The sequence below is a fragment of the Muntiacus reevesi genome, chromosome 3, assembly GCF_963930625.1.
Source record: "Muntiacus reevesi chromosome 3, mMunRee1.1, whole genome shotgun sequence".
Lineage (NCBI taxonomy): Eukaryota > Metazoa > Chordata > Mammalia > Artiodactyla > Cervidae > Muntiacus > Muntiacus reevesi.
This window is the reverse complement of record NC_089251.1, coordinates 138,345,738-138,371,353: the sequence shown is the minus strand read 5'-3', so window position 1 is coordinate 138,371,353 and position 25,616 is coordinate 138,345,738. Positions and strand designations below refer to the sequence as shown.

Below are 25,616 nucleotides of genomic sequence, written 5' to 3'. Positions count from 1 at the left end.
TTCGTTGATTAGCTCTAGTAATTTTCTGGTAGAGTCTTTAGGGTTTTCTATGTAGAGGATCATGTCATCTGCAAACAGAGAGAGTTTCACTTCTTTTCCTATCTGGATTCCTTTTACTTCTTTTTCTGCTCCGATTGCTGTGGCCAAAACATCCAAAACTATGTTGAATAGTAGTGGTGAGAGTGGCCACCCTTGTCTTTCTTGTTCCTGATTTTAGGGGAAATGCTTTCAACTTTTCACCATTGAGGGTAATGCTTGCTGTGGGTTTGTCATATATAGCTTTTATTATGTTGAGGTATGTTCCTTCTATTCCTGCTTTCTGGAGAGTTTTAATCATAAATGGATGTTGAATTTTGTCAAAGGCTTTTTCTGCATCTATTGAGATAATTATATGGTTTTTATCTTTCAATTTGTTAATGTGGTGTATTATATTGATTTATTTGCAGATATTATAGAATCCTTGCATTCTGGAATAAAGCCCACTTGGTCATGATATATGATTTTTTTAATATGTTGTTGGATTCTGTTTGCTAGAATTTTGTTAAGGAATTTTGCATCTATGTTCATCAGTGATATTGGCCTGTAGTTTTCTTTTTTTTGTGGCATCTTTGTCTGGTTTTGGAATTAGGGTGCTGGTGGTCTCATAGAATGAGTTTGGAAGTTTACCTTCTTCTGCATTTTTCTGGAAGAGTTTGAGTAAGATAGGTGCTAGCTCTTCTCTAAATTTTTGGTAGAATTCAGCTGTGAAGCCTTCTGGTCCTGGGCTTTTGTTTGCTGGAAGATTTCTGATTACGGTTTCGATTTCCTTGCTTGTGATGGGTCTGTTAAGATTTTCTATTTCTTTCTGGTTCAGTTTTGGAAAGTTATACTTTTCTAAGAATTTGTCCATTTCTTCCAAGTTGTCCATTTCATTGGCATAGAGCTGCTGGTAGTAGTCTCTATGATCCTTTGTATTTCAGTGTTGTCTTGTGATGTCTCCATTTTCATTTCTAATTTTGTTAATTTGGTTCTTCTCCCTTTGTTTCTTAATGAGTCTTGCTAACGGTTTGTCAATTTTGTTTATTTTTTCAAAAACCCAGCTTTTCACTTTGTTGATTTTTGCTATGGTCTCTTTTGTTTCTTTTGCATTTATTTCTGCCCTAATTTTTAAGATTTCTTTCCTTCTGCTAACCCTGGGGTTCTTCATTTCTTCCTTCTCTAGTTGCTTTAGGTGTAGAGTTAGGTTATTTATTTGACTTTTTTCTTGTTTCTTGAGGTAAGCCTGTAATGCTATGAACCTTTCCCTTAGCACTGCTTTTACAGTGTCCCATAGGTTTTGGGTTGTTGTGTTTTCATTTTCATTCATTTCTATGCATATTTTGATTTCTTTTTTGATTTCTTCTATGATTTGTTGGTTGTTCAGAAGCATGTTATTTAGCCTCCATATGTTTGAATTTTTAATAACTTTTTTTCCTGTAATTGAGATCTAATCTTACTGCACTGTGGTCAGAAAAGATGACTGGAGTGATTTCAATTTTTTTGAATTTCCCAAGGCTAGATTTATGACCCAGGATGTGATCTATTCTGGAGAAGGTTCTGTGTGGGCTTGAGAAAAAGGTGAAATTGATTGTTTTGGGGTGAAATGTCCTATACATATCAATTAGGTCTAGCTAGTCCATTATGTCATTTAAGGTTTGTGTTTCCTTGTTAATTTTCTGTTTAGTTGATCTATCCATAGTTGTGAGTGGGGTATTAAAGTCTCCCACTATTATTGTGTTACTATTAATTTCCTCTTTCATACTCGCTAGCGTTTGCCTTACATATTGTGGTGTTCCTGTGTTGGGTGCATATATATTTATAATTGTTATATCTTCTTCTTGGAGTGATCCTTTGATCATTATGTAGTGTCCTTCTTTGTCTCTTTTCACAGCCTTTATTTGAAAGTCTATTTTTTCTGATATGAGTATTGCGACTCCTGCTTTCTTTTGGTCTCCATTTGCATGAAATATTTTTTTCCAGCCCTTCACTTTCAGTCTGTATGTGTCCCTTGTTTTGAGGTGGATCTCTTGTAGACAGCATATATACGGGTCTTGTTTTTGTATCCGTTCAGCCAGTCTTTGTCTTTTGGTTGGGGCATTCAACCCATTTACATTTAAGGTAATTATTGATAGATATGGTCCCATTGCCATTTACTTTGTTGTTTTGGGTTCCCATTTATACAGCCTTTCTGTGTTTCCTGTCTAGAGAAGATCCTTTAGCATTTGTTGAAGAGCTGGTTTGGTGGTGCTGAATTCTCTCAGCTTTTGCTTGTCAGTAAAGCTTTTGAATTCTCCTTCATATCTGAATGAGATCCTTGCTGGGTACAGTAATCTAGGTTGTAGGTTATTCTCTTTCATTACTTTCAGTATGTTCTGCCATTCCCTTTTGGCCTGGAGGGTTTCTATTGATAGATCAGCTGTTATCCTTATGGGAATCCCTTTGTGTGTTATTTGTTGTTTCTCCCTTGCTGCTTTTAATATTTGTTCTTTGTGTTTGATCTTTGTTAATTTGATTAATGTGTGTCTTGGGGTGTTTTGCCTTGGGTTTATCCTGTTAGGGACTCTCTGGGTTTCTTGGACCTGTGTAAATATTTCCTTCCCCATTTTAGGGAAGTTTTCAGTTATTATATCCTCGAGTATTTTTTCATGGCCTTTTTGTCTTCTTCTTCTGGGACTCCTATGATTTGAATGTTGGGGTGTTTCACATTGTCCCAGAGGTCCCTGAGGTTGTCCTCATTTCTTTTGATTCTTTTTTCATTTTTCCTCTCTGCTTCATTTACTTCCACCATTCTATCTTCTACCTCAATTATCCTATCTTCTGTCTCTGTTATTCTACTGTTGGTTCCCTCCAGAGTGTTTTTGATCTCATTTATTGCATCATTCATTTTTAATTGACTCTTTTTTATTTCTTCTAGGTCCTTATTAAACATATCTTGCATCTTCTCAATCCTTGTCTCCAGGCTATTTATCTGTAACTCCATTTTGTTTTCAAGATTTTGGATCATTTTTATTATCATTATTCTAAATTATTTTTCAGGTAGATTCCCTATCTCCTCCTCTTTTGTTTGACTTGATGGGCATTTTTCATGTTCCTTTACCTGCTGGGTATTTCTTTGCCTTTTCATCTTGTTTAGATTGCTGTGTCTGGAGTGGGCTCTCTGTATTCTGGTGGTCTGTGGTTCCTTTTTACTGTGGAGGTTTCACCCAGTGGGTGGGGTTGGACGATTGGCTTGTCAAGGGTTCCTGGTTAGGGAAGCTTGCATCAGTGTTCTCGTGCATGGAACTGGATTTCTTTTCTCTGGAGTGCAGTGGGGTGTTCAGTAGTGAGTTTTGAGATGGGTCTATGTATTAGGTGTGACTTTGGGCAGCCTGTATGTTGACGCTCAGGGCTATGTTCCTGTGTTGCTGGAGAATTTGTGTGGTATGTCTTGCTCTGGAACTTATTGGCTCTTGGGTGGTGGTTGGTTTCAGTGTAGGTATGGAGGCTTTTGGATGGTCTCTTATTACTTAATGTTCCCTGTAGTCAAGTCTCCTGCCTCTGGATTTCAGTTTTATTCTTCCATTAGTCTCAAGACTTCTCCAACTATACAGCACTGATAATAAAACTTCTAGATTAATGGTGAAAAGATTCTCCCCCTTGAGGGACACCCAGAGAGGTTCAGAGTTACATAAAAAAGAGGAGAGGGAGGAGAGAGATAGAGATGAGCAGGAGGAGAAAAAGGGGGACTCAAGAGGAGAGAGACAGATCTACACAGTTTTCTGTTCTCAAAGTGTTCTCCGTAGCCCAGACATCCACAGAGATTCACAGAATTGGATTGGGAAGAGAAGGGAGAGAGAGGAAATAGAGATGATCTGAGGGACAAAATGGAGAGTCAAAAGTGAGAGAGAATAATCAACACACTCCTGAGTAAAAATGGGTACTGAATATTGGATTCTTAAATGTCCAATATTGATATCAAATACTGAAAAATAAAGGTTAAAAATCTAGAGTAGAGGTTAGACTCTTAAAAATACAATATTAAAAACAAAAATAAAAAAACAAAAAATTTTAGAAATATATATGAAGTTCGATTTAAAAATAAGGCCTCTTCTTTTTTTTTACAAGGTTATAGTGAAATGAAAATGAAAATTAAGGAGTAATAGAGGAGTAATAGAAGAATTTAAAAGAAAATAAGAGAAAAAAAAATTTTTCTAATAAAAAAATAGTAAAAATATGTGAAAATGAAAATGAAAGTTAAGGAGTAATGGAGGAGTAATAGGGAATTTTAAAAGAAAATAAAAGAGGAAAAAATGTTAAGAAAAGAAAAGAAAATTTTTTTTAATTAAAAAAAGAAAAATAAAGTAAAAATATATCTAGGAATTTCTCTGGAGCTGTTGCGGTCAGCGTGGGTTCAGTTCAGTTTCAGATAGCTCCAAGTTCCAGCTTATACTTCTCGATATCTATAGGCCCCTTCCGGGGTAGTGGTGTTACCTACAGGGATTTTAATCTGTTGCACCGGTCCCTTCTGAAGCGGTTCCTGTTGTTTATTTGACTTCTGTTTGCCGGTCTCTTCAGTGTCTAATTTCCACCCTGACACAGGTGGGCGGAGGTGGTCTCTTGTTCAGGTTCGCTTGTTCAGTCGTGCTGCAGGGAGGGAGGGGCGCTGCAGACAGATATCGCTGGCCTGTGTGGGGAGCACTCGCAGTGTTCCGGCCACACTGGGTTTGCCCCCGCTCACGGGTATGTGCTCTCCCCGTCTACACTGTCCAGGCTCCCGGCTGGTCTACACTGCCCAGGCTCCCGGCTGCTCTATAGGGAGTGGGCCCTGCGTAGCATGCGTTTCCAGTTTTCAGGTATTCCACAAAAGCGTGGACTCGATTAGGCCTGCGTTCTGTGCCTTCCCTGGCCCAAGCAGCTCAGGCAGCCGGGAGCTTGACGGGCGCACTCTCCCCGGGTGCGGTGCGCCTTATCCCCTCCGCGGCCCCAGCCTCAAGTTTCCGCGCGCCAGTCGGGTGCGTGCACCTTGTGTGTGTTCTGGGGAGCTGGCTCTAGCCACGACCCTCTCGGCGGATGTCAACCATCCAGAATCTCAGGAAGTCTTTGGTTAGAAACTGGGAGCCTGTTTGCAGTTTGGTAGGGGTGCCGTCTCTGGGACCGAGTTTGCCCCTTTCCCCTCCCCCCTGCCTCCTGCCTCCAGCGGGGGATGGGCCGGTCCACCGCCAGCTAGCTCTTCTCTGGAATTGCACAGTCCCTTTGTTCTGCAAATGGCTGGCAGTGTGTTCTGGCCGGTTAATTTTCTCTCTCTCTCTTGCTATCCCACAGTTTAAGTTGCTATCTCACGTTAGCTCCCTCCGATTGCCCTCAGGGCATTTGGGCCGGTCCTTACCCTGAGCAATGCCGCCCGCTCCTCTCTGTTCTGCCTCCACTTGCTGGTGGCGGATGCGGGTGTCTAGGGTACATTTCTGCTGGGAGTTGCTTTTAGGCATGTAATCTGTGGGTTTTATTTATTTTTCCTCCCAGTCAGGTGGCTCTCCGAGATTCAAAAACTTCCCCCAGACCTGCCAGTGTGAGGGTTTCCTGGTGTTTGGAAACTTTATTATGACTCCCTTCCCGGGACGGGTCTCCGTCCCCAGCTCTTTTGTCTCTCTTTTTCTCTTTTATATTTTGTCCTAACTCCTTTTGAAGACAATGGGCTGCTTTTCTGGGTGCCTGATGTCTTCTGCTAGTGGTCGGAAGTGGTTTTGTGACGTTTACTCATCGTTCAAATGTTCTTTCGATGAGTTTGTAAGGGAGAAAGTGGTCTCCCCATCCTATTCCTCCACCATCTTAACTCCTCCCTCCTTCAGTTTTATTCAATAATGCATTTTAGTTTTCTGTACCATGTCAGCCGAAGTGTTTGTGTTTAAGACCAGAGATATTTTTTCAAAATCACTGGTGAATCTTCTAGACCTAAACATTTCTTTGTAGGAAAGTCTTTAATGACATATTTAATTCATGTCATATGATTAAAATCATTCAGATTTCTGTTTCTTCTGGAATCTGTTTAAGCAAATTGATTTTTTTTTCCCCTAGAAATTTGTTTATTTTATCCAAATATTCACATTTATTAGCAAATATATGTTTATATAGTCTCTTAAGATCATCTTAAATTTTGTGGGATCTACAGTGACATGCCTTTACTGTTTCTGATATTGATAGGTTATATCTTTCCTTTCTCTTTTTTTGATCAGTCTTGCTAGAAGTTTGTCAGTTTTATTAGTCAAAGAACCAGGTTTTGGCCAGGTTCAAGAATAACAAGGGCAACCTTACAGTTATTTGTGCCCTGCCTCATATCAGTATAAACAGAAATATTGAGCATCTTCAATGAATCTTGAGAGAGATCTGGATATTCTGTTCACACAAAACCTGTAGTTTTTAAACTTTGAAGAGTGTGAGGTATTGTTAGATGAGTTTGACAGGAGTGTGTTGTTACTGTTGTTTACCTTTGTCTCATGGTAAACAGACCTCTTCTTCCAAGGAAATTCATGGCATCCTTGCCTAGTAGGTCTGGTTGTTCTTATTCATGTAGACCTACTTTATGTTCTCCATCCAATATGGCACCTCACAGGTTAGGTGTAGGGGTCGGAACTAGTTTCATGAAGGATAGAATCATTCAAAAGATTACTCTATGCAGATTTGATTAAACTTGCAGCTCTAGGAATGCTACTGCCTTTTTAGGAAAGCAACATAAGAAGTTTTAAACCCTAGGGCCTTCATTCCTTTTCTTAAAATAACCCTATCCTTTAAATCAACTAAGTTCTTTTCTGGAATCCTATTTGGGAAGTCTAGGAGATATGAGAATTTGAGCCAGATCAAGCCATAAGTGAAGAGCTAGAATAACCCAAAGATGAAAATAAATTGTTTGTAGAGAGAGGAAACAAAGTTCTACAGTAGGTTCAAGCCCAGTTGAAGGTTAGAGGCCAGGGTGGAAGATACAGAAATGTTTTCAAGTTCCATGTAGGTGGGCTGGAGTTAAAGACATCCCAGAGCTGTCGAAGGCCAGCCAAATCCTTTGGGATGGAACTTCTCATCACTTTCTGCTCTTCTACTGGCTCCTTCTACAACATCAGAGCTGAAAAAAATAATATAAGTTTGCAATCTTCATTTGAAAATATTTGGGAATCACACATTCCCAAGTTTTTGAAGATCACTTAACCTTTTATTGTTTCAAAAAGAGCTTTCTCTCAAGTGTGAATCCGGGGAACAAAAGAAGTCAAGTACATAAAGGCTTGTAAGTCTTTGTTCTCTTGTGGGAATTATTGTTCTCCCATGGAATTACTGTGATTTTAAGACCCATTAAGGGAACCTGGCATTCTGACTTTGATGTTCTGCCCCACATCATTGCTCAGGGTTGGCCTGTACCCTGGTTGAGCCTCAGTCACGCCTGTGTTGCAGGTCATGATCTTGCTGTGCAACCAGCAGAGCTTCATCTGCAGCCACATCGACTACTGTCAACCTCACTGCTACCTGCACCACAGCCGCTCCTGCGCCCGGCTGGTCAGGGCCATTAAGCTGCTCTACGGAGACACTGTGGACTCCCTCCGAGAGAGCAGCAGCATCAGCAACGTGGCTCTCCGGGGCAAGAAGCAGAAAGAGGTGAGTGAATGATCACGTGATATGGACCAATGATAGGGAAAACAATGTCCTAACAATCTTTTCTCTGTAAATGCCAATTTCAGACCACTGCAGTGGTATAAACCAGGCTACAGGTCTGTGTGGGTTTTGAGCAAAGATAGACAATGGGTAGCTTCCCTGGGGGCTCAGCGGGTAAAGAATCTGCCTGCAATGCAGGAGACCTGGTTCAGTCCCTGGATTGAGAAGATCTCCTGGAGAAGGGAATGGCAACCCACTCCAGTATTCCTGCCTGGAGAATTCCATGGACAGAGGAGCCTGGTGGGCTGCAGTTCATGGCATCGCAGTCACACGCAACTGAGCAACTAAAACTTTCACTTTAGAAGAGGGGTGCAAAAAAGACAAGTGCTTTGTCTTCATGTCCGTGAGCAAATATAAACTCTTTCTGTGGGTTTTGTCTTATTTCTACAAATAAATATAAACTCAAAGGGGCATTTTTGATGAGTTGCTGTGGTAGGCAGAATAATGTCCCCCTAAAGATGTCTGAATTCTAATCCTTGGAACCCGTGAATATGCTACCTCACCTGGCAAAAGGGATCTTGCCTGGGTGAATAAGTCAAGAATCATATAATAGGAGATTATGCTGAATTATCCAAGTGGGCCGAACATAGAGATGGGAGTTGTAACAATAAAAGCAGAAGGCAGAGCGATGCAGGGTATGAGCCTAGGCAGCCTCCGGGAGCTGGAGAGGACAAGGAAATGAATGAGTGCTCCAGAAGGAACAGAGCCCTGCCGATCCATTTTCAACTTCTGACCTAGAAAACTGTCAAAATCATAAATCTGCTATCTTTTTGCCAAGAAGATTGTGGTCATTTTTTTATAGCAGTAGCAGGAAACTGATACAGTTTTACCTTAAGAAATAAGTAATAAATGGCCCAGCTTTTCACTGACAAATAATAGAGTCAAATCAGACTAAAGGAAACATCTTTGAGAAATGATTACGTTTTCTCAGTATTCAGCTGTGCTTTCCTGACAATTAGACAGCTGAGCTGGCTGAAGATGAAGACAGTAACCAGGGTTGCCGTGTTCCTGCTAGGGAAGCCCTGAGTTACCCACCTGCCCCTGAGAAGGCATGATGGCCACCGTGTGCTGCCGGCCGAATCTGCAGCTGCTTCTCACAAGTGGTTTTGCCAAAAGATTTTTATATAATACCTATTCATCTCAGTGAGCATTCATTGGGCACCTGCTGTTGGCACAATATGAGGCCAGATATTATTGGAGAAACAAAAAATAAGTAAGTAGGAGCAGAGGATCTTTCTACTAAAGAGTTTGTGAGCCAAGTTTGGTAGGGTGAAAGTATGGCAATAAAATGCAAATCAAACTAGAGAATATAAGCAATAACAAAAATACACACTTGAGTTGTATAGCAATTTATAATGCTTTCAGTTCAGTTCAGTCACTCAGTTGTGTCTGACTCTTTGCAACCCCATGAACCACAGCACACCAGGCCTCCCTGTCCATCCCCAACTCCTGGAGTCCACCCAAACCCATGTCCATCGAGTCGGTGATGCCATCCAACCATCTCATCCTCTGTCGTCTCCTTCTCCTCCTGCCCTCAGTTTTTCCCAGCATCATGGTCTTTTCAAATGAGTCAGCTCTTCGCATCAGGTGGCCAAAGTATTGAAGTTTCAACTTCAGCATCAGTCCTTCCAATGAAGACCCAGGACTGATCTCCTTTAGGATGGACTGGTTGGATCTCCTTGCAGTCCAAGGGACTCTCGTGAGTCTTCTCCAACACCACATTTCAAAAGCATCAATTCTTCTGTGCTCAGCTTTCTTTATAGTCCAACTCTTTTTAAATTATGAAAGTACAAGGAAGTGACTTTGGCTAATATAAGAGCTCCTACAGAAAAAAATGTATATCTTATACATCTCATACATGTGCTAATTTCCCTTCTGGGATATAACCTTTTAGTGTTTTTTCTGAAACATATATATGACAAAGTATACATCATTGACAATGTACTTTTAAATTCTTACAAATCTTGTTCAGTAGATACTCTTCACCCCATTTTACAGATGAAAATGTTGAAATTTAAAAAGATGGGATTGTCCACAATCCCATTGTCCTCAATATCTAGAATATATTCAGCTAGCCTTTACATTAGGAACATGGATTATCAAAGTCAGGGCTTTTTCAACTAAACTCTCTTACATCTCATGGTATTCAGAAAACACAGATTCTAAGGGAAGATCCAGTCCCATGACTTCATGGCAAACAAATGGGGAAAGAGTGGAAACAGTGGCTGACTTTATTTTTCCAGGCTCCAAAGTCACTGCAGATGGTGATTGCAGCCATGAAATTAAAAAATGCTTACTACTTGGAAGGAAAGTTATGACCAACCTAGACAACATATTAAAAAGCAGAGACATTACTTTGTCAACAAGGGTCCATCTAGTCAAGGCTATGATTTTTCCAGTGGTCATGTATGGATGTGAGAGTTGGACCATAAAGAAAGCTGAACACCGAAGAATTGATGCTTTTGAACTATGGTGTTGGAGAAGACTCTTGAGAGTCCCTTGGACTGCAAGGAGATCCAATCAGTCCATCCTAAAGGAGATCAGTCCTGGGTGTTCATTGGAAGGACTGATGCTGAAGCTGAAACTCCAATACTTTGACCACCTGATGTGAAGAGCTGACTCATTTGAAAAGACCTTGATGCTGGGAGGGATTGGGGGCAGGAGGAGAAGGGGATGACAGAGGATGAGATGGTTGGATGGCGTCACCGACTCAGTGGACATGGGTTTGGGTGGACTCCAGGAGTTGGGGATGGACAGGGAGGCCTGGCACGCTGGGGTTCATGGGGTTGCAAAGAGTCGGACACGACTGGGTGACTTAACTGAAGGGAAAGGAAGATCAGGCGGGAAAATTACATAAACTGCTAAATGATGACATAAAAAGAAAAATACATATGTGCATATATTCTTGTACATGTATACATATATATGGACATGTCATTTCTGTTTGAAATGTATGTGTGTACATACCTATCTATATACATATGTATATATTTGTACATATATGTATCTCAAACATAAATGATACTGCATCCAAAGAAAACTTATTTAGATAAGTTATCCTTCCCATAAAAACTCCCTTACCTATGTAAAAAAACTTGTAAAATATGTTGAAAATTATAAAAATACACCAAACTAAATTAATGTTCATTGTTCATCATGTACACGCTGAGACTTCTTACTTCCATACCTTTGCTCCAGTCATATCTTCACCTGTAATCTATACGTGGCTGAACCCAAACATCCTTCAAGATCCAACTCAAGAGCCACCTCCTTCTTGAAACCTTTTCTGATCTCCCTAGTGTTCACCACAGGACATACTGCAGGTGGATGATCAATTTCATTTTTTTGTTCCCTTCTTCCTCTAAACTATAATGGTGTTTTATTCTGCTTTTCATATTATTCATTCAGTGATTCATTCATTAATTCACCCACTAATCCATGTGTCTATTTGACAAATTTTAAAGACTTTCTGGACCATACTGAGTCCATGCTGTGTGCTGGATAAAATAATGTCCACAGAGATATGGCACTGTCCTTGTACGATGCATACAGTCTAGCTGAGAGACAGAAATTAATCAACTAAGCATCCCTAAGTTGGTGTAAAATTGCAGCAGCAATAAGCACAACAAAGGGGAGAACTCTGTGCTGAGATCTTATGAACGAGGCTTTGAACTTATCGGGGGAGATAAGGCAGTATCTCCAATAAAGTCAGAGATGAGTTTTGGCTGAAGGATGCCTAGATGTTAACTGAACACAGAAGTCTCCAACCAGAGAGAAGAGGGAGCACCAAGGCTGAGGACGAGGTTCAATCTGGTCTGCGCCCTGCTTGCTTCTGCAGCCTCGTTATGTCCTGCGGTCGTCTGTGCTCTTGTCCTCTGAGGCTGTGGGAAGGATTTCGGTCTTTATCCTGTGATAAAGCACTGAGAGCTTCTACGATCCCTCTGCCTACAAAGTGGGGCTACTTACATCCCTATTTCTCTTCTGCCACTTAATTATAAAACTTCTCGAGAACTGAGGCAGTCTTACACATTTTGTATCCTGTGTAATACCTAACAGAGAACCTCCCTATAGCAGAGGGACAATAATATTGAGTGAGCGAGTGGGCTTTAGGATTCTAGCGTGTTTCTTGAGTGCCCTCCACTTCTGGCCCATGCAGGACAAAGCAGCCTGAAGCAGCAGAAAATATTACCAACCTTACAGATTGCTCACATTTCTGAAGTGTGAGTTTAAGTGAAAGTCGCTCAGTCATGTCCGACTCGCTGCAACCCCACGGTCTGTAGCCTGTTCTCCAGGCCAGAATACTAGAGTGGGTAGCCGTTCCCTTCTCCAGGGGATCTTCCCCAACCCAGGGATCGAACCCACGTTGCAGGCAGATTCTTTACCATCTGAGCCACGAGGGAAACCCCACATTTCTGAAAGGGAAAGGGAAAGAAAACAAGGGTAAATGTTCCCTAACCTTAATACATTTAAATTAGTCATGCCAGTGTAGAGCTGAAAAGATGTATTGAGTCTTCAGAGATAAACATTATATTTCCGAAATGCCAGCCTCATGTTCAGGCTTTTTCTTTTCATTTTCTCGTGATGTTTCCATTTGCCTGTTCTGAATTTGTCACGTAAATGAACAATGTGCACATTTCCAGAGGCCAAATGAAAACAGAATAGGCCATAAATCAAGACTAAAAGCAGTGGTTCTGATTAAAATCAAGACTTAGAGCAATTGGTATTTCATTCCTGTTTTCTTTTTAATCAGTTTTTATGGAAGAATATATTTGTGGCGGCTAGTACATTTTGTAACCCATCTAACTCTGATCAATATGCTAATCTTCATTTCAGTGCTCAGAGCCTCACTGTACATTCTGTTAGTCTGGTTAGTGCATTTCTAACCTTGTTATATATCACTTTCACCAAAAGGTAAATTCACCAAAGAATTCTTTGATTTTTCCTACATGTCTGTACCTTGTCTAATGCTATGTTCTAAATAGAGTACATGTTCAATTAGTACTTGCTAATGGAAATGGGAGTGGATAAAACTTGTTTTTTCCTTTCAGTTTAAAAGGAGAGGTAAATACAAGGTTGGAGAAGGAAATGGTAACCCACTCCAGTATTTGCCTGGAGAATGCCATGGAGAGAGGAGCCTGTCAGGCCATGGTCAATAGGGTCACACAGAGTTGGACACAACTGAAGTGACTTATCATGCATCATGCAAATAAAAGGATGTTTGTTGTTATTTACTCGCTAAGTCATGTCTGACTCTTTCTGACTCCATGGACTGTAGCCTGCCAGGCTCCTCTGTCCTTGGGATTTTCCAGGCAAGAATACTGGAGTGGGTTACCATTTCCTACTCCAAGGGATCTTCCTGCCCCAGGAATCGAACCTGCATCTCCTGCGTTTCAGGCAGATTCTTTAACAATGAGCCACCTGGGAAGCCCCTACTAATAAGCAATAGATGCCTTCAAAACTAGTCTCCTACAACAAGTTACCAAATCAAAAAGCAACTGATGATAACTTTGTTAGTCTGAGTCAGAGTCACACCAGTGTAGGACTTCAGGAACCTCATGTAATATACTAAAATGCCCCTCACATATGTACCCATCTTTAATATCTATCTTTTAGGCCCAAACAGGTCACTCAAGGAGAGTTATTAGCCCATCACCCTTGTGTAAAAGCCTTTCCAATTCACTTCCCTTTCCACTATAACAAACATCCTAATTATCTTGAAGCTGGCAGAGCATACCATGCTTAAGCATGCATGCTGAGATACACATATTTGATACCTGAGAAGCTTGACTTATACCCTCTGTCCCCAGCAAACAGAATTAAACAGAAGTCTACATTTCCCAGAGTGTGAGAGACATAAATGTTTGTCCTTTTTCTTCTGAGTATTTTTCTTTATCAGAAAGAAAATTCTGGTTAAAATTACCATAAATTAATCAAAAGTATTATTCAGAAGTAACCCTGAAAGGACAAAATGTCCAGCCAAAGGAGAAAGCAATAAAACATTCTAAAAATTCAAAAACCATATTTTAGAATAACTGTAATGACCTGGGGAAGTCATCATCATAATATCACAATTAAATGAAATGTCTAAAACTGTGTGCCACTCATTCTGGATGGGAGGGGAGTTTGGAAGAGAATGGATATATGTGTGTGTGTGGCTGAGTCCCTTCACTGTTTCCTTGAAACTATCACTGCATTGTTAATCAACTACACCCCAATACAAAATAAAAAGTTAAAAACCAAAACTGTGTGCCACACACATAGCGTCATCACAGCTTTGCTGTGTAGGGGGACAAAAGTCTGAAAGAAATCAAACAACGACCATCCCGGAGTTGGGTGTTATGGAGATTTTGGTTTCTTTCTTCATAGTTTTTCTGCATTTTCCAGGTATTCTGCAATTTGCATGCATTTTTTTTTTATAGATAGAATAAAAGCAGAAAGTTGCTACTTTTTGAATACCTTGACTTTTAAAAAAGGAAATCAGATCTACTGCTACATTTATATGGAAAATGACTGCCATGTATGACTTTAGAATAGCTTTAAAATTATATAAAATAGGCACAATATTTATATTATATATTGCTTTTACTTTCACAAGGGAAAAAAAAAGCAATGCAGAATTCCTCTCCCCAAATGATATGTGTTCCCAAGTATATGCCTCCAGTATTTTTTTAATCTTCAGAAAACACAGCGAGAGTCTGGTTCATTTGTTTCCAAGTAGATTCATTTAAAAGTTCATTCCTTACCAGTCACATAATAGATACATTGTCTTGGGTTTTTTTGTCAGTTTTGAAAGACTTTCTTGGAACATGCATGTAGTTTCAGCTTTGCTTTTTCTTTCAAAATATTTCCATCTGTAACACTGTGAAGCTCTGTCAAAAAATTCTTAAGGAGTTCATTTTTTTTTTTCCCTTGGCATTGAGGGAGAGAGTGTTTCATTGACATGGCACTGGAAAAACAAATGAGGCCTTATACTGTGCAAAAGGATGGATTCCCTTTTTGCACAGCCTGGAGTGCAAAAATAGGAGCCATCAGGACTTAGGATAAATAAACAAGGGCCTGCCAGCATCAGTGACCATCCTCCCAGCTGCTCTGTCCACTCCATTCCTCGCCATGTAGAGGTTCAGGGTAAGAAACTGTCTCCTCTGTGTGAGTGCTAATGAGTCAGGGCTATTTTACCCTGGTTGAGGGGATGGTTTGAAAGAAGAGCTGCTGTCTCATATAGACAAATATGATTTTAAAAAAAAAAACACTTTACCTGGATGATAGATGATTATGAACTCATATTTCCTTGATGGGTCTTTTACCTTTCACTTCCTAACACTTCCCTGTGAAATATTTTCTCTTCAAATTGATTGACTTGTAGCATCCAACCCTTTAGAGGGACTATTAGAGAGAGTGGATTTTAACTGACAATATTTTAAAAGATTTGTGCTTTTAACAGCTTGGTGGAAAAATAATTAGCCTTGAAATGGAAGTCGGGAGAGCCTGTCCTTTCCTTATTCTGCTAATAACCAGCTTTGCAGTTTGGTCAAGCTACTCTATGGGCTTCCCATGCGGCAGTAGTGGTAAAGAACCCACCTGCCAGTGCAGATTAGACGTAAGACACACCGGTTTGATCCCTGGATCGGGAAGATCCGGGAGAAGGCAATGGCAATCCACTCTAATATTCTTGCCTAGAGAATCCCATGGACAGAGGAGCCTGGCAGGCTACAGTTCATAGGGTCGCACAGAGTTGGACACTACTGAAGTGATTTAGCACAGCAAGCTACTCCACCTCTCTGGATCCTGGTCTCCTCAGTGGTAAGAGAGGAGTTTGTTGCTAAACATCTCTAAGTGCCCTTTTCACAACAAACTTAACTGCTTTTATCGCTTTCAGAAAGTGCAGACCCATGAAAAGGCCTTAAATTATCTGTTGCATTAGAAGTGGTTATCTGGAGAATTGGGGGAAAAACAGCATTGCTGGTTTTTGAGAAGGCACAACACTCTATCTCATATTCTTTGCAGTGCTCAGATAAATCATGCCTGAGGACACCTTCTCTGAAGAAGAGAGTTTCAGATGCCAGCCTGGAGGGGAAGAAGGACTCTGGAATGCTGAAATACATTAGACTACAGGTACTAATACATGGTTTGAAAACATTCATGAAGCAGGAATAGGGAGGGAACTTCAGATATCCTTATTACTAATGTTTGGAAAAGACCCTGATGCTGGGAAAGATTGAGGGGAGGAGGAGAAGGGAGCAACAGAAGACAAGATGGTTGGATGACATCATTGGCTCCATGGACATGAGTCTGAGCAAACTCCAGGAGATAGTGAAGGACAGGGAAGCCTGGTGTGCTGCGGTCCATGGGGTTGCAAAGAGGGGGACACGACTGAGCAGCTGAACGACAATGAAAGTGTGGGATATACAATGCCAGTTGGCACAGTGTTGGCCTAACAGCCCCCTCTAATTTGGTGAGAAAGAGTGCTACCAAGTGTGCAAGAAAAAAATCCCTTCTTGCTGGACAGGGAACTTCCATAAAGACAAGGAAACTTGGCTAGAACCAGGCCTCTTTCCACTCCAGTGGAGCCAGCTTCCCACCAGTGTGTGGTAGTGATGCTCACAGGTCTTGGAATGAGACAATCTGGGTTCGGATCCTATACCTGATGCTGTGGTTCTGGGACCTTGGGCAAGTTAAGTTAATTTCTCTTAGTTTTAGTTGCTTGATCTCTAAAACAGGGATTTTAACACTGGACCCATCTCAAAGGATCATTGTGTGAAATGAAAGAGATAGTACACTTACCTACTTATCCAGGGCTTCACAAAGTTATATTGTTATATTGTTATTACAACCTAAACTCTATATCATAATACATTTTCCAGGGGAAGAGAGAAAAAAATTTCATGTTTTTCTAGAAAGTGTTTTAATGATGGCTAAAGACAGGCTTGCCCCAAACTGACATTTTTTACCTCAATTATTTAAAATAATGGATTAAATAGTATTTTGTGGGCCAACCTGGACTAATAACCACACTGTATAATATTTTGAAGGAAAAATACCATCCAAGTTCACTGGCTTAGAAAGCTAACTTTCTGAATGGAACTCCTTTATAAATTAGAGGCTGCTCACAGTTTTCAGTGGAAATCATTCTTAATAGGAAGGAAAATAAGATGCTGTGAAGGTCCACCAGGACTTTTAACACAAAGATTTACTGACTGAAATCCTTTTTTCTCAGAGAGCTGTACTTATTCTACAGTTTATTCCCTAGATGGTTATAAATTACTTTTGTGGTGAAAGTGTTGTAAAATAATATAATTTGGGACAATTATACATCAACTAATAGGGTATAAAGCTTACTTACTATACATCATGCCAGATGTGTTCCCACTTTAAAAAGTATTTTAAGGTCATTTAAGGAAAGCGGAGAGAGAAGTGACCCTTAACTCTCAAGAGGAGGACAACAACCTGTATCTTCGATGGTTTTAAGACATCATTTCCATCTTTTTTGCAGGTGATGAGCCTGTCACCTGCTCCCTTATCTCTACTGATCAAGGCTGCGCCAATTCTGACAGAGGAGATGTATGGAGACATCCAGCCGGCTGCCTGGGAGCTCCTGCTCAGCATGGATGAGCATATGGCGGGGGCAGCAGGTAAAGCCAGGCCTCCCACGACCCTGGTCCTGCTGCCATTCATCCCAGCGTCTCAACAAGAGCGAGGCACATTCATCCCATCTTCACACTGAGGTCACATGGATAGCAGTGGCTGGACCTCTAGGCAGAGCTGTGTGCTAAAGGGAAACAGGCCTAGGCTCTCTGTATACACTTTTCACGTCCCTGTGTAGTCTGCACAAAGGCAGCATGTCTCTCCCAGGATGTTAAAAATTAGTGATTTCCCCCAGAACCTACATCTTCACTATATTTCACAAAAGAGTCTTTTGTGTATCTTGTGCTATCCCAGATTGACCATGAACTACCATCATTAATTTTATTAAATCTTAAGTAAGTCATGTTCTGTGTTCAAATTACAATATTGAAACAAATATCTAAAATTTAAGTGATGTGTCTAAAGCCATGTAGCTAATAAATGGTAGAGACAAAAATCTGGATTCTTCATCATTTTCCACTTTTTATGCATAGTCCTTTAGTTTTGTATGGTTACTTTAATTGAAAAATACATAGTAAAAATTCAAATAATGTAAAAGTGTATGAAATTTAAGACTGTCACCCTCCATTCCATGACTCCCAATCCTCTTTCTCAGAGGTGGCAATTTTTAAATTTCCCAGGAAGCCTTCTATAAACTATGCATATATAGTACTTTTGATGTCACAAAGCACTTTTTCATATATTATTTTATTTTATTCTAACAAGACATTTGGAGGCAGCTATATCATCATCATCATCAGTAGTGATGTTTTACCAATAGAGAAACACAGACTAAGACATTAAGGGACTTGGCCAAGATCAGTTTCAGAGCTGTGACCCAGCCCCAGTTATCCTAAGAGTTGGCTGAGCATGTCTTGAGGTTATGGAGGAAAAGTACAAGGGAAATTTTAAATAATATTTTTATAATTGACACTGGCTTCTCTACAGTATAGACAGTACTCTTTTTTTTTTTTTCTCATTATTCATTGACTTTGTAACTTACCATGGAATGACGTTTCTCTTCCTAGTATTTGGCTTTCCCCAAATTAAAAAACAACAATGATATTATGTTTCATAAATTCTCTGTTGGTTTCTCAATGTATTCTACCTCTTGGAAGGGTAGACATTTCTAATTGAGTCTACCTTTTGAATTTTATTGTTACTATAACTAATGTAACTTTAATGGACATTTTTATGTACCGTCCTAGGGTTACTCTGAGATGACTCTAGACATTTCCTAAAAAGGGTATTTCAGCATGCAATTTCCTTTTTTCATCAGCTTCCTCTGCCATTGACTTTTCACTGTGAGCCAAGGGAAACGTTGCTTAAAATGAGATTTCTATGGCAATGTCATGCCGTCACTGCCCTCACACCAGATGTTAGAAGATTGTGGGTGGTACAGAGGATGGTGCCTGGTTTCCAGTGGCTGAAACAGGGTTTTCTTTGGCTGGTGCTGGTGGCCTGACTGTATAGCTCAGTGGTCATTTTCAAGAGACAGAAGCAGTTTCCTCCTTCCCGTCATCCCCAGGAATCATACAACTTAAAAGATGTGTAGCTGATGGATTGTTGACTGTCTTTAGCGGCCATGTTCCTGTTGTGTGCGGTGAAAGTCCCCGAGGCTGTGTCTGATATGCTGACGTCAGAGTTTCACCATCCAGAGACCGTGCAGAGACTGAACGCCGTCCTTAAGTTCCACACACTCTGGAGGTTTCGCTATCAGGTCTGGCCCCGGATGGAAGAGGGAGCCCAGCAGATTTTTAAGGTGAGGGATACTTCTGGGATAATCCCATGGACAGAGGAGCCTGGGGGCTCCATAGAGTTGCAAAGAGTCTGACATGACTTGAGTGTGCACACACACACACACACACACACACTTCTCACATGGGAATTAGATTAGCAAAGCCAACCCAGGGTTCATTTCAATCCTACAACTTCAAATCCACAGTGTATAGCCAAGAGATACTTCTTTTTTCCCCTTCTCTGGTTTTATAAGTAAACCTAACTCCAATATAAATGAATTCTTGTTCTTAAAAAGATTAAAATATACAGAAAGGTAAAGTAAGAAAATCAAATTTCTATAAACCTCAAGATCACAGTACCATCCCCAGAAGTAAGCACATAAAACTTGCAGATATTTCACTATATATACACAGATGTTTTTGGAGGATGGGGTAATTAACACAAATAGAGATCATGCAGTTAAAACCCTTCATTTTATAAATGAGTAAAGTGAAGCCCAGAGACATTCATCGTGTATTTTGTAACAGCCTGTGCTCTGTAAGATTATTTCATGATTTTACTTCAGACTCAATCTAGTTTATTTCCCATCTTACTTCATTCCTCTGGTATCAACTAACAGATCCCACCTCCCAGTATAAATTTCACCCTGCCATCACCAGTGCTCGGAATGCCGTCCGTCCCGATGTTTGACCCTCCCTGGGTCCCTCAGTGCAGCGGGAGTGTCCAGGACCCCATTAATGAAGACCAGTCTGTGAGTAACGGACCCTTCCTTCCTTGAATCTTCAGGTTCCATGGTATGCTTGTAAGAGAGAAGAGCAATGAGTGTGAGAGACAATGTGTTCTTGTCATCAGAATGTAATAACACAGAAGAACAGCCACAAAAGTTCTTTAGTTCTTCTGAAAGAGAACAGAGGGAACTAACTTCTGGGGTGAGCATTTGCAGACCTGCAAGCTAAGACAGTTTGTTCTATAATTCAGAGCAGCAGCTGCCTTATAAAGCTACTAAAACCATTAGGCACTGGTTTCTTAGCCAAGGTAGTACTTTTTGCTGCTCTTTATTATAGAACAATTTCTTTAACCTGTATACGCTATCCAAGGTGCTTCCCCAGTGGCTCAAATGGTAAAGAATCTGCTTGCAATGCTGGAGATCTGGGTTCGATCCCTGGGTTGGGAAGATCCTCTGGAGAAGGGCATGGCAACCCACTTCAGTATTCTTGCCTGGAGAATCTCCATGGACAGACGAGCCTGGTGGGCTATCATCCATGGGATCGCAAAAAGTCGGACATGACTGAGCGACTGATACAGCACAGCACGCTATCCAAAAGTGAATGATATTGGCCCTGGATGAATAAGAAAAAAAACTGAGTTGGCTGCTCTTATTTTCCTTATCTGGGCCTTAGTCTGGTCTTTACCTTGTTGATCATCAGTATCATCATCACAAACATCACTCAGAGACCTCAGGTGCATACTATTCTAATTTGTCACTGCTCTATGTAATGTAATTAATAAAGAGCTAACTTTAGAATGCAGTCTATTTATAAACAAGAACCAAGAATATGTGCCCTTTGAAAAAAATAAATCTTCAAAACATGCCTTTTTCATGTGTTACAGAGCATTTTTCTAAATTTCAAGAGTAATGTAGAAAATTTTGGAAAGTAAAGCAAGATCTCTATACACAAATTCATGATTATTTCCTTGCATAGTTTCCCATGAGATTTAGGGCAATCAATATGTGAATATTAAAGATTTTTGATAGATCTCACAAAATACTCCCGGGACAATTGTACCATTTTACTCTCATACAACAGGACGGGAAAGCATCTTCTTTATTCAAATTAACTAGTGTTGTCTTCTAATGCCACATTGAACAGCAAAAAAACAAAGGTATTATCTTTTTTATTCACACGTCATTAAGAAGTTTGTTGACTATATGAAGTGATGTTGAATATTTTTGCATGTCACATATATTTTCTAGCCTTTTGTAGTTTTCTTTGGAGAGCTGTTTATTTGAATTCTTTACCCATAAGAATATTTTTATTTTAATTTTTCTTACACTACCTTCATATCTCATGGTTTTGTGCCAAGATAAAGGCACACTTGGTTCTTCCTCATATATGTAGTAATTCCAGCATCTGAACCGCTGGAATAAAGTGGTATAAAGATCTGGTATACCACTGGTATAAAGATCTTTAGTTTTTCTCCCATACATGCAATGGAAATGTTAGAGTCAAGTCCATCCTCTCTCTCAAGTTCACAGTGAATTTCAAGTGAAGTCCTCTGATTCTATATTTAGTTCTCTTTTCCTTATTCCACAATTCTCACTTTGTTTTATTATAATCAACCAGCTTGACCCCTGACTCTGAAAATGGATTGCCATGTGGCCCATCAATGCCCTTAATTGCTGTTATGTCATTCATTATAGGAAACTTTTCGCCTTATGTTAAGACGTTGCATAAAGGGAGTTTTAATGACTATAGTCCTTCAGAAGAGTGACCAGTACCCCTTGTCTGTCTCTTAAATCCTACAGACCACGGGCTAACAAAGGCATGTAGAATTGCTACTGTACATAGACATCAAACTGGTAGTGGAGAATGTCAATGATCACTTCCCTGTTCTGACACCAATGGCTTTATCCCTAGAGCTCTTGGAATTTGTCTCAGCATAAGCATCATGAGTAAGACAAACAGAATGGTCACTTTGCAGAGTGAATCTTGTCTCCTTTATTGTTTCTTATCTATTATGCTTTTGCTGCTGGTAAACAGAGTCAGATTTTACATTCAACCTTAGTAACACTACCAACTCGTAGATCTCTTTCCTCCTCCTTCCCGTGGTTCTGACTGTCTCTTTTATTAACCTTACAAAATAAATATCCTTCATTTAAAATCAGTTCAAGAAATTTTGGTAAGAAAGTATTAAAAATGTTTCTTTGATGTCAGTGTTTAGAGTTGAATCATTGATCTTTTTTATCCTAAAAGTGAAAAAAAAAAAGACTGTTTCTAGAAATTACAAACATCTTTGAAGAATTATTCAGACTGAATGAAAAAGAATAGCTTAGTTATACACAGCCTGGAAACTTGGTAGAAAAAGAAACAAATAAACAACATGAAAGTAGATCATGATGCCCTAAACATTTCCTGAGAACAAAGTACCACATCTGAGTCATTCAGTAGACCACTCTTGTCTGTGACCATGCAGAAGAGTTGCTAGTAAACAAACTTGCCTTCATGTCTCCATAGAAATCCTTTTCAGCCCGGGCTGTGTCCCGCTCCCATCAAAGGGCAGAACACATCTTAAAGAACTTGCAACAGGAGGAAGAGAAGAAGCGTCTTGGTCGAGAAGCCAGCCTCATCACCGCCATCCCTATCACCCAGGAGGCTTGCTACGAGCCCACCTGCACGCCCAACTCGGAGCCAGAGGAAGAAGGTGCCTCTACACACTGGACTTCTTGGAGGGCTGGGTCTCAGAAAAGGGAAGGACGAGCTTTAAAATAAACACCGACAATTTCATGTGACTTGAGGTGATAAGCGCCCTCTCTCTCTCACTTGCCTCCTGACACTATCTAAAGAAAGAGAAAACTTGTCTTTTTCCAAATGTTTAGAGCTGGCCCGTTTATGGAAAAGGACATTAGCCACATTGAATGAACTAATATGATAATGGATCAAGCAGTGTCTATGATTCAGGCAACAGCTGAACCCAGAGTGTGTGCTAAAATATATTCAGTCTTTCATCATTAAAAATGGGGTCAGTCCATTAGCTGCTTTCAACCTTCACAAGTACTGGCAGTTTGTCAGAAAATGATTTATGGGGACTTCTCGGGTTGTCTAGTGGTTAAAACTCTGCACTTCCAACACAGGGGGTGTGGGTTTGATCTCTGGTCAGGGAAATAAGATCCCATGTGCTGCATGGCCAAAATATATCTGTGTGTGTGTGTGTGTGTGTGTGTGAATACACATCAATAATGGAGAAGAAAACAGCAGCCCACTCCAGTATTCTTGCCTAGAAAGGCCCATGAACAGGGGATCCCAGCAGGCTACAGTCCACAGGGTCACAAAGAGTCAGGCACGACTGAGTGACTAACACACACACACATATCAATAAAAATGGAAGAAAATAAGTAAAGACAAAAATTGTAAAGAAAATAATTTATGAACCATTCTAAATTCAGTGATTTTCCGCCCTGCTTTTGTGAAATTTTTGGGAGGAATTTTCTGTCACTCTTTCTGCGTTTTTTCCTTTCCTAAGTACACTCTAAATCATTTAAAGCCTTACATTCTGAGAGCTATATACACTTCGATGTAAGTACAAGTGTAGTTGTGATGATAACTGTTGTTACAAAACCAAAGCTCACGTTCCCTGTTTTCTTTGCCAGTAGAAGAAGTCACCAATCTGGCCTCTCGTCGACTGTCCGTGAGTCCGTCCTGTACCTCCAGCACTTCCCACAGGAATTACTCCTTCCGCCGAGGATCAGTCTGGTCAGTGCGTTCAGCCGTCAGTGCTGAAGGTGTGTCCTCTTACAAATGTGTCCTTTATTCCTTATGTGTTTGAAACCATTTCATGACTTCATTACCCTGTTTTCATTAAATAACTTGTTTCCTGATTTGAAGTTCTGAAAAGATAGATTGAGTGGTATTCTAAAAAAAAAATTGTTGATTTAATGCAACAAATGCCCTTGGTAAGTTGGTTCTATTTTAATTACATTAATGTAATCATATTGCTGAGGGTTTAGTAAAACATTATTCTAGGCAGTTTTCAACCCTGACTACACATTGCAGTCAACTAGGGACCTTTTTTTAAAATGTCCAGGTAACACCCAAGATCAAATCAGAATCTCTAAGGGTGGACTCGCCACCTCAGTGTTTTTAAAATTTACTCAGGTGATATCATTGTGCAACTAAGAGTCAGTGGGATGTTTTAGGATGCTGTTCTGGAATAACAATAATCAAAGAACAAAGCTCTTGCCACTCCTGTAATGAAACCTGATTCCAGAGCAGAAGTGTGATGCTCTTCAGGTCCAAGAATTTATAAACTATGCCTCTCTAATGATGAGGAACTGTCTGGGACTCACTGCTTCGTCGTTATACAGATTTCATCACTGATTTATGAAGTCATAAAAAAGTTAGACAGAAACCAGTTGTTTTCAACCCTTTATTGCACAGCCCTGGAAAACTTCAAATGCTAACTAATCACAACTTACAGGACCGGGGCCCAATGATACCTATATTTTTTATAGCACCTTTACTGAGATATAATTTATATGCCATAAAATTCACCCTTTTGAATTATATAATGCAATTGGTTGATAGTATATTTGTAGAGTTTGCAACAGTCACTGCGAGTTAATTTCAGAATATTTTCATTATCCCCAAACAGGGATATCTTATACCCTTTAGAAGTCACTCATCCACCACTTCCCCCAACTCCAAGAAGAAGTAGTCTACTTTCTATTTCTATGGACTTGCCTATTCAGCACATTTTATAGGAATGGAACCATACAGTATATGGCCTTTTGTGACTAGATTCTTTCACTCAGCATAATATTTTCAAGGTTGACCCAATTGTCACATGTATCCGTTCTTCATTCCTTCTTATCACCAAATAATATTCTATTGCATGGATACACCACATTTTGCTGATCACTTCATCAGTTATTGGACATTTGTGTTGTTTTCATCTCAGTTAGTATGAATTATGATGCTATGAGAAGTTACATGTAAATTTTGTGAGGAACATTGTCAAGCTACTTCAGAAGTTTCTGTATCATTTTATATTCTTATCAAAAATTATGAAGGCTTCAGTTGTTCCACACCCTTGAAAAGACACAGTAATCTTGCAAATGAAGAACAAAGTTGGAAAACTCACATTTCCTAATTTCAAAACTTACTACCAAGCTGCAGTAATCAAGATTGTGTGGTATTGACTTGAGGATTGCTATACAGATCAATGGCATAGCTTGGGACCAGAAGTAAACCATTACAAGTATGTCAGTTTCATGTTTAGACAGGGTACCATGAAACTTCTATGGGGAAAGAAGTCTTTTCAGCAAGTGATGCTGTGACAGCTAGATGTCTACACACACCAAAAAAGCATTCTATGGCAGGCCTTGAACTGAGAAATGTTGCGTTAGAATGTTCTGAGAATGTCCCTAGCACTGAGAAAAGCTTCCCGGTTGTGTCTCCCTCCTCAGATGAGGAACACACCACCGAACACACGCCCAACCACCACGTGCCTCAGCCCCCGCAGGCTGTGTTCCCAGCATGCATCTGTGCAGCCGTGCTCCCCATCGTCCATCTGATGGAGGACGGTGAGGTGCGAGAAGATGGAGTGGCAGGTACGGCTCTGACTAGTAAAACCATCTAGTAAATACTTGAGGTATTCGTCTGACAAAGGACAGTTGGGTGCTCTTGAAGACATGAACCATTGGCTGCACATGGAGTTCTTTTATGCACACGTTATATTTACAGATTTGCTATATACTGAACTAACACTGTCACTTCCTCCACTTTCTCCTCTCATAACCTTTAGGACCAAGAAATTGCATTTAAAATATGTAGTTCGGTCCAGGAGTG

General features: G+C 40.2%; 1 protein-coding gene across 3 annotated transcripts in view; it reads left to right on the top strand.

Annotated features, from left to right (window-relative positions):
• UNC80 (unc-80 homolog, NALCN channel complex subunit) overlaps window positions 1-25,616 on the top strand; it is a 221,106-nt gene that overhangs the window by 126,558 nt on the left and 68,932 nt on the right. For all 3 annotated transcript variants that reach the window (XM_065927674.1, XM_065927672.1, XM_065927673.1), the window contains 8 exons: window positions 7,432-7,632; window positions 15,694-15,801; window positions 17,180-17,318; window positions 18,891-19,072; window positions 19,670-19,801; window positions 22,287-22,473; window positions 23,420-23,551; window positions 25,235-25,378. In XM_065927674.1, the coding sequence (XP_065783746.1) occupies window positions 7,432-7,632; window positions 15,694-15,801; window positions 17,180-17,318; window positions 18,891-19,072; window positions 19,670-19,801; window positions 22,287-22,473; window positions 23,420-23,551; window positions 25,235-25,378 (1,225 nt within the window). The remainder of the gene's footprint in view (window positions 1-7,431; window positions 7,633-15,693; window positions 15,802-17,179; window positions 17,319-18,890; window positions 19,073-19,669; window positions 19,802-22,286; window positions 22,474-23,419; window positions 23,552-25,234; window positions 25,379-25,616) is intronic.